At 40.2% G+C, this 10,000-nt stretch overlaps 1 protein-coding gene across 6 annotated transcripts in view; it reads left to right on the top strand.

The window, feature by feature from the left end:
* The first annotated feature begins 8,244 nt into the window (after window positions 1-8,244).
* LOC113804773 (uncharacterized) overlaps window positions 8,245-10,000 on the top strand; it is a 28,944-nt gene continuing 27,188 nt past the window's right edge. For all 6 annotated transcript variants that reach the window (XM_070145067.1, XM_070145063.1, XM_070145069.1 and 3 more), the window contains exon 1: window positions 8,245-8,291. In XM_070145067.1, coding sequence (XP_070001168.1) covers window positions 8,253-8,291 — 39 coding nt within the window. In that variant the 5' untranslated portion in view covers window positions 8,245-8,252. The remainder of the gene's footprint in view (window positions 8,292-10,000) is intronic.

The raw sequence follows: 10,000 nt of genomic DNA, 5'->3' as shown, positions 1-10,000 counted from the left end.
AGTGGCACTTTAGGATCTGGGATAGGAAGGAGAGGGGAGGAGGGAAGGAAGGAGAGGGAAGGAGAGAGAAGGAGGGAAGGAAGGAGAGGGGAGGAGGGAAGGAAGGAGGGAAAGAGGAAAGGAAGGAGAGAGAAGGAGGGAAGGAAGGAGAGAGAAGGAGGAAAGGAAGGAGGGAAGGATGAAAGAAAGCAGAGGGAAGCAAGGAGAGAGAAGGAGGGAATGAAGAAAGGAAGGAGGGAAGGATGAAAGAAAGCAGAGGGAAGCAAGGAGAGAGAAGGAGGGAAGAAGGAAAGGGAAGGAGGGAAGGAATGAGCTGGAAGGAGGGAAGGAAGGATGGAAATGTCAGAGCCCAACATATATTAATTTTCCAACTCGAAAAAAAAAAGAAATTGTTACTCATGACCCGTCGTATCATAATGGAGGAGGGAGGGAGGGCGTGTGGGCGCATAAGCAGAGGAGGTAACATAGGAAGAATACCACATAGAACATAAAACGCATCATGTAGACCGAAAGCCACCGACGTGCCAAGCGGGGTAGCCATCATCCCGCGAAAGTCACGGGGGGAGTTGAATGCAATCCCCCCCTTCTCTCTCTCTCTCTCTCTCTCTCTCTCTCTGTCTTTCTCTCTTTGTCTCTCTCTCTCTCTCTCTCTCTCTCTCTCTCTCTCTCTCTCTCTCTCTCTCCCCCTCCCTCTAGTTATCGACAGTTATTCAGGGGAATGGAGGGGGCCGGAGTGCGAAAGACGGCAGACGGCGCCACCACGTGTTTTTCAGCGAGAAGCCCAAGGAGTGTGTGTCTGTGTGTGTCTTCAGGAGCGACAAGAAGATCGAAAATGAGTTTCCTGGTTTCTTTTTTGCGGGGGTGAGGGGGGGGGCATGGTGTGTGTGTGTGTGTCTGTATGTCTGTCTGTCCTCGCGCTTCTGGTCTGTGCGAATGGGGGTCGAATTTGTGTGTTTGGTTGCGTTTGTGTAACTGCCTGGGATGGTGCCCCCACTATCTCAGGTAGTTGTGTGCGTCTGTATATGTGTGTGTGTGTGTGTGTGTGTGTGTGTGTGTGTGTGTGTGTGTGTGTGTGTGCGCGTCTGTACATGCGTGCGCGCGTGTGTGTGTGTGTACATGCGTCTCTGTGTTCTTGTGTTATATATGGTCTTTGAATCTGTAACTTCAAGAAGAGAATCAGTTCCAATAAGGTCACGACAAACGTTCACACATGACCACGGATTTGTATTAATCATAACTTACGTAATTAACCGCCTGACCTCTGACCTCACACCCCTAATCCCAGGGTACGGAGAGATCCCTTTAATTGGATTCCGCAGACTTTGTGGTACGAATGGATTTTTATAAATCGCCTTCTCGTCCCTTTCTCCTGTCAGTCACGTCTGCCTGTGTGTCTGTCTGTCTGTGTCTGTGTACCTCTGCGTGTACGTGTATTTTGGGATTGTATAGAAGTGTGTATATGTATATGTATGTGGAGTATGGATGTATATGCATTCGTGTATGTATATGTGTGTGTTTGCGCGCGTATGTGTGTTTGTCTGTATACGCGCATGTGTGTGTGTGTCCGTGTATGTACAGTATGTATGTATATACATGCATGTATATGTGTATCCAAGATTATATGTCTCTCTGTATGCATATACGTACGCACACCCGCACGCACCCCCAGGAGGCTCCGCGCGGGCGAGGAGCATCGGCCTGGGAAAGAGACCGTGGCGTACGTGCTGCGGCTGCGGGCGGGCCGTGACGCGCCCGTGACGCTCGCGGCCCGGAAGATGCCTCAACATTCCGGGGAAACAAGGCCCTGACGACGGTTTTTCCCGCCCCCCCCCCCTCTCTTCCGCTTCTCGAGTATTTTTTCTCTCTTTTTTTCTTCTCGTTTTCTGTCCTCACGCGTCTCTTTAGTTCTTTCCTTCATCTTTTTCCTTCCTTCCTTATTTCCTTCGTTTCTCTTTCCTTCTCTTCTCTTCTCTTCTCTTCTCTCTTCTTCTCTTCTCTTTCTTCTCTTCTCTTCTCTTCCTTCCTTCTCTTCCTCTTCCCCTCCCTCTCCCTTCCCTTCTCCCTTCCCTTCCCTTCCCTTCCCTTCCCTTCCCTTCCCTTCCCTTCCCTTCCCTTCCCTTCCCTTCCCTTCCCTTCCCTCCCTTCCCTTCCCTTCCCTTCCCTTCCCTTCCACATAATTGTCTACATTAACAATTCAGTCAAAGAACAAAATAAAAACAAAGACAAACCACAACGAATGTTAACACGAATATCACTCCCACAAAAAAATTACGTACCATTTCTTTGTATTATTTTTTTGTTTATATAATTCTTTACTGATGTCTCGCATGATAAGAAACGGGTTGCCGGCAGACGTATTTTAACAGCCTTTTATCACTGTTGGTCAATAGTATTTTTCCCTTGCGAGTTAAAGGCTTTTAGGACCTTTAATAAACTTACTCATATTTATTTTATTTTATGTTTTGTCTATTTTCTTTCTTTATTATTGTTTATTATTTTTTATTATTTATTTATTTTCTTTTGGTTATTATGATTTATGATTTTATTTTCTTTTATTTATTTATTATTATTATTCATTATTTATTATTTATTTATTTAGTGTTATGTTATCGTATTGTAATTTTGAGGTATTTTATTAATGGTTTTGATATGCTAAATATGTCGGTTGGTAAAATTACAGTGACAGTAGTAACCGTGAATGATAATGATGAAGCTAAGTCATAATGATAGTAGTAATGACTAGAATGGTTATAATATTGATTATGGCAATAAGTATCATAACATTCATCATAGCAAGAATTATCATAATGATTTATGGCAATGATTATCATGATATCGAGTGCGGTAATAATTATTACATCATCATCATTATCATTGTTTTTATTATTATCATTATTAGCATTACTTTTGTGATTTTCATTATTTTTATTACTATTAGTAGTATTGGTTATAAGTACATTGTTGAAATCATGTTTTTAAAAAGTTTATGTCGAAGATAATGATAACGATGACCATTAACGATAAAGATAACAATACTACAGCCACTGTTAAATAACAATAGTAATACTGACAATAACACACATAAAACATGATAACTTTCGTCATCCCTTGACAAAAAATAGATAAAAATAATGATAATAGATAATAATAATGATGATAGATGGTAATAATAATAATAATAATAATAATAATAATGATGATGATGATAATAATAATAATAATAATGATAATAATAATAATGATAATAATAATAATGATAATAATAATAATGATAATAATAATAATAATAATAATAATAATAGTAATAATAATAATAGATGGTAATAATAATGATGATGATAATAGTAATAATAATAATGATAATGATAGTAATAATAACAACAATAAGTACATAAATAACAAAACAGATTAACAAAAATCGAAACCAGACCAACAGGTTCCGAAAAAAGGCACAAGACGAACACAAAACTCCACAAAAAGGGGGTTTTAAGACTCCCTAAATGGAAAGAAACCCAGAGAACCTATGGGAGTGACTCACCACTTGACTGGCTGACTGAAGGGTTTTCTGTGAAACGGGAATTGAGAAGGAGTCTGTAATAAGGTTGGTGGTGGTTGGTGTAGGAATGGTGTTGACGGGAATGGAGGATTTTATTTTAGCGGGAATAGGAGTTACTTAGCGGGAATGGGAGTTACTTAGCGGGAATAGGAGTTACTTAGCGGGAATAGGAGTTACTTAGCGGGAATATGAGTTACTTAGCGGGAATAGGAGTTACTTAGCGGGAATAGGAGTTACTTAGCGGGAATAGGAGTTTTTTTTAGCGGGAATAGGAGTTACTTAGCGAGAATAGAGGTATTGATAGCGGGGTTACAGGAGTTGGTGGCGGGAATAGAGCAGTTTGGTAGCGGGAATATGTGATTAAGAGCAGGAATAGGGTAATAGGTAGCGGGGGAATAGAGCAATTGATAGCGGGAATAGAGCAATATGGTAGCGGGAATAGAGGAATTTATTAGCGGGAATAAGCAATTGATAGCGGGAATAGAGCAATATGGTAGTGGCGATAGAGCAATAGGTAGCGGGATTAGGTGGTTTAGTCTTCCTCTGTTAAAAGGGGGGGGGGTCGGTGTGGTAGCTGCTGTAGTGCACTGATTCTTAACGATTTTCTGTAGACAGTAACGGACAATTATTATCCTTTTTTGTGATAGATTGATGCCTCGAATCTGTCTCTCCCTATACAAAAAACAAACAAACAAACAAAAAAAATGTGGTATGAATCGAACGTTGGAAACAAAATTCGAAACACGTTGGACAGGAGTTTTTATCGCGACTTGAACGCACTTTTTTCAAATCAGCTGTTCGTTCTCAACCCCCCCCTCCCCCCTGGACTTGCGGAAGTACAAAAAAAAGAAAGAAAAAAAGAAAATGCTTTACTACAGAATTTAAGTAATGTGTATTATTAACCGCGCTTATGTTTAAAGCTGTATTGACCAAGATTACGTTTTTTTTTCTGTTATTTGCGTGGCGAAAATGCAGAGACCGTGAGAGTAGAACTCAAATTACATTGTAACGTTGCACTTCATTTGGAAATTACTTCTCTACCGGTGCATGTGATCTTAAGAGAAAATTTCAGCATTTTCCCGAAAATCTTGTTTATATAGTAACATACGCATGCAAAAAGAAGAAAAAAGATAATGGTAACAGTAATAATAATAATTGATGATACATAATGGATGGTGGTGATACCTGTGGTAGTAGAGATGGAATTGGCTATTTCTCTAGATGGAGGCAGTACAGTAAAGCCGGTAGTAATGGTAGTTATAGGACAGAGGTATTGGTGGAGTGATACCGTGATGGAAATCAGAGTTGTAATAGTAACATCAGTAAGAAATTTAGCGAGGTCGCGACAGATGTTTGTGCAGGTAAGATTATAGTGATACAATTTGATGAGGAAAAAGAGGAGTTTTATTTATGATGAGACAGTAGAGTGGTAATGGCTGTATATATATATATATATATATATATATATATATATATATATATATATATATATATATATATATATATATATATATATATGTGTGTGTGTGTGTGTGTGTGTGTGTGTGTGTGTGTGTGTGTGTGTGTGTGTGTGTGTGTGTGTGTGTGTGTGTGTGTGTATCATAGTGGTAGCAATGAGAATATTAGCATAAGGACCAGCTGTACAATAGTTACGGTATCAGCAGCAATAGTAGTGACGCAAATAAAGTATTGTAATGAAAATTAACGATGCAGGCTTTAATGATGCAGAAAATATTTTTAGTAAAATGTTTGAACACGTGTGACAGGTGAAGGGAAAAATTAGATTTATATGTGCGTGTTTGTGTCTGTATTGGTTGGTTTCACATGTTTATGTACATTCTACTTTTATTACTCAGCCATTAACATTACGTAAGCTCTTACTGGGAAAACAGTGAATTATACTATTATGCCATTACATACACATGCATAGATACGTACATATATGCATATTATGTGTACAGATTTGTATACATGGATATACATGCGTATTTGTATAGATAAACAATAGTCTTCTCACTTTAGTTGAAAAAATGAGTTGACTGTTAAAAATAAATGAATAAAATAGAGAAAAAATCAAGTGATGTACTCAGTCAAAGTTAAAAAAATAACTCGAAAAAAAGTACTCAGCATAACAAAGGAAAAAAGAGCAAACTGTCCCCAAAAATACAAAAAAATAAAACGATACATAACCAAAACGAATATAAAGCATAGTGAAGTAAAATATCCATAAAAAATGTACTCCGCATAGCAAGGAAGGGTGGAGTGTTCAGTGCAGGGAAGTTAGTACGCGAGGAATCCCAGCCGAGCCGCGTAGTGTCCGCTGCAGGCCAGTCTGCGCGGCTGCTCGAGAGGTCACTGTACCCCCTGTGCCGCCGCTGCCTCGTCCTCTGTGACTATGCTGCTGCTGCTCGCTTCGCATATCCCCCTGGACGCTTATCGTGTGGTTATTGGTGTTGTGATTTGTTATTGATAGTGTTATTACTATTAATACTTTTCATTTTTGTTATTGCGAATGATAGTTTTTATAATTGTTAATGATATTACAATTACTACTACGAATGCTTCTACTCTATTTCTTCTGCTACAACTACTGCTTCTACTAGTACTACTACTGCTACTAGTTATGTACTTGCTAACTGCTGCCTTCGCAGCTGCTACTGCTACTACTACTGCCACTGCTATCGTTACTACTACTACTACTACTACTACTACTACTACTACTACTACTACTACTACTACTACTACTACTGCTACTACAACTACTACTACTTCTGCTACTTCTACTACTACTACTATTACTATTACTACTGCAACTACTACAATTAATACCTTTATTCGTGGTAGTTATTTTTTATTGCTATTGCTGTGACTGTTATAGTTATTGCGTTACTCATGGTATGTACCGCGCTGTCTTGGCGAGTGAAATCTGTTGTTGCCAAGTTTATGCTTTTTGAACCGTGTATTACAGTTATATGTTGCGCATCATTATGTGACTATGATATTTTTTCTTTACTTCTCTCTTTCTCTTTTTCTCTCTCTTCTCTGATCGTTCTCTATCTCTTTCTCTCTTTTTGGTCGTTCATTTTCTTTTTCTTTCTTACTCTCTTGATCGCTCTTTTTCTTTCTTAAGCGCTCTGTGTCTCCATCCCCCTTTCTCTCTCTCTATCTCCCTTCTTCCATCCTTCTCTCCCTCCTTCCATCCTTCTCTCCCTCCTTCCATCCCTCTCTCCCTCCCTTCCCTTCCTCTCTACGACTCCCCCCCCCCCACCACACCTCCACCACACCTCCACCACCACAACCACCTCTCTTCTCCCCTTTCCACGACCACATTTAGCCCCTTCCTACCACCCTACGACCACTAACACCCCCTCCACCTCCCCCTCTCCCCCCAACCTTCGCTATAACCGCCTTCCTCATCCCACGACCACAGGGGAACCACAACTACAACGCGTCATCTACCTAATACCTTATACTTTGTGGATACTGATACCCTGTGTCTCTCTTTGGATCTGTCTGTCTGTCTGTCTTTCTCTTGCTCTGTGTCTTTCTCTGGCTCTCTGATTCTGTCTGTCTCTCTTTCTCTCTCTCTCTCTCTCTCTCTCTCTCTCTCTCTCTCTCTCTCTCTCTCTCTCTCTCTCTCTCTCTCTCTCTCTTTCTCTCTGATAGTGATGATGTAAATGGTAAAATGTCAAAAATAACACTTGTCATCGTGATCACCCTGATCACCGTCATTCTCAGCCTCATCATCATCACCATTATCATTACGATCACCATCTGCATCACCATAACCATCATCACCATCACCACCACCTTCGCCACCACTATCACTACCACCACCTTCGCCACGATCATCATCATCATCATCATCATCATCATCATCATCATCATCATCATCAGCATAATCATCATCACCACCACCACCACCTTCGCCACCACCATCATCATCATCATCAACTTGACCATCATCTCTTGTATCAAAAGAAAATCATACTGCATACTACCTCGGAAGATGGACCGTGTATTGCAACCAAAGAGTTTAGAGTCATTGGTTGCAACTATGCAGAGTAAATAACCTAATAATAATAATAATAATGATAATAATAATAATAATAATAGAGGAAATAATAACCCAGGCGTCTCCTGAGAAAGGTCTTGGTCTGCAGAGTCGATGGAGACAAATTCAGTTATGAGTTTGATGGTTTAAGATTATTTTTATAGGTAATTTTGTGATGGTGGTACATGATTTGGTGATGGTATCTCTTTCTCTGTATCTGTCTCTCTGTCTCTTTCTCTCTCTCTCTTTCTCTCCATCTCTCTCTCTCTCCATCTCTCTCTCTCTCCATCTCTCTCTCTCTCTCTCTCTCTCTCTCTCTCTCTCTCTCTCTCTCTCTCTCTCTCTCTCTCTCTCTCTCTCTCTCTTTCTCTCTCTCTCTCCTCTCTCCTCTCTCCTCTCTCCTCTCTCCTCTCTCCTCTCTCCTCTCTCTCTCTCTCCTCTCTCTCTCTCTCCTTCTCTCTCCCTTCCTCCCTCCCTCTCCCCTTTCCATCTCTCCCTCTCTCCCTCATTTTATTTTCTTACTATTCTGATTCTTTCTCTCTCTCCATTATCTTTAGCCTCCTTTTAATCCTACCTTTCATAATTATGGTCATTATTATACACATTTTGCTAATAATAGATCTTATTCTTTCAGCACCAGAGATGACGCCTCAACCGGAACTTCTAATGCAGATTTCGGAGGTAAGAGTCTTAAAAAAAAAAATATGGTGGAGGAAAGACTATCTTGTGGCAAAGGTGGTGGAGGAAAGACTATTTTGCTAGGTGCTAGCAGAGAAAGATTTGTTCTGTATAGTGTTTTCAGTGGAGGAAAGACTATCTTGTGTTGTGTGTTATGGTGGAGGAAAGACTATCTTGTGTTGTGTGTTATGGTGGAGGAAAGACTATCTTGTGTTGTGTGTTATGGTGGAGGAAAGACTATCTTGTGTTGTGTGTTGTATATAATTATCTTGTGTTAGGGAATATGTGAGAAAGATCTGGTCTTGTGTTGTGTGTTATGGTGGAGGAAAGACTATCTTGTGTTGTGTGTTGTGGTGGAGGAAAGACTATCTCGTATGGTGTGTTGAGTTCCTTTTTACTGTCACTAGTTTTATTAGTGGTGGTGGTGGTATTTTGCTGGTATTATTAATGTTGTGTTGGTTATGAATGATGTTTTTTTTTAATCGGTGTGGTTATGATTGTTACTGTTTTTTTTATTGTTGTTGCTTGTGGTATTATTATTATTATTTTTTTTATGATTTCAAATTATTCCAAGCACGTGGGGGTTTAAATGATACACCCCCACCCCCTCCCAAAAAGGAAAATAAATACATAAATAAAAAGAAATGATATATAGAATAACATAAAAAAGGACGAAAATGACAATTACGAGACTGTAGTTGAAAGTGTGACGTCATACACTAGGAACACCGTGGGACTCGCTTGGGTATTGGCAAAGACGAAGCGGGGGGGGGGGGTTGTGGGAAAGACTTCATTAAATCTCATGTATTAGGGTCGTTAAAGATTATTCTTAAAAGGGGGTACTATGAGGAGTGATTTTTTAAATTTAATTTTATTGATTTATTTATTTTTTTTTTTTTTTTTTTGAGGGGTGGGGGTGGGGGGTGATGTAGTTCTTGGGTTCAGGGTTATAGGATGGTAGTAGTGTAGTAAGGTATTAGTCGTGGGAGTTGTTGTAGTAGCAGTAGTAGTATTCTTGTTGGTGGTAGTTGTAGTAGTAGTAGCAGTCGCGGTAGTAATTGCAGTAGCAGCAGTAGCAGCAGTGGTGGTGGTGTAGTTGTAGTTGTAGCAGTAGTAGTCGTGGTGGTAGTTGTAGTAGTAGTAATACTAGCAGTAGTAGTAGCTGTAAGTATTAGCTTTACAACAGCAATAGTAACTGAACAGGTAATAGTATTAATATTTGGTAGTTTGGAAAGAAGTAGAGCAAGGTAGTAGCTACTAGAGTAGTAGTTATTGTTATAACAGAAGTAGAAGAGGTAGTGGCGGTAACAGCAGCAGAGGCAGTAGTAGCCGTAGCAGAAGCGTAGATACCTGTAAAAATGGCCACAAATGAGAGTGTGTGAGGAGACGCACGAGCGATTCCCACGATACACAGATTCTGGAGATGTTCCGAAGATCTGCCGCGTAAGTGTTTCTGAGCGACAAGAAGTAGGCCGGAAAGATATTGGTAAGGCCTTTCCCCCCCTTCTTCTGTCTTTTTCTTTCTCTCCTCTTCCTCCGCCTCCCTTCTGTCTTTTTCTTTCTCTCACCTTCCTCCCCTCCCCTCTTCTGTCTTTTTCTTTCTCTCCCCTTCTTCTCCCCTCCCCTCTTCTGTCTCCTTACTTCTTACTTCTCTCTCCCCTTGTTTCTTTCTCCCTCTCCCCTTCCTCCATTCTCTCGCCTTATACTCCCCG

Source organism: Penaeus vannamei, chromosome 33, assembly GCF_042767895.1.
Source record: "Penaeus vannamei isolate JL-2024 chromosome 33, ASM4276789v1, whole genome shotgun sequence".
NCBI lineage: Eukaryota > Metazoa > Arthropoda > Malacostraca > Decapoda > Penaeidae > Penaeus > Penaeus vannamei.
This window is presented reverse-complemented; position numbering and strand designations above follow the sequence as displayed.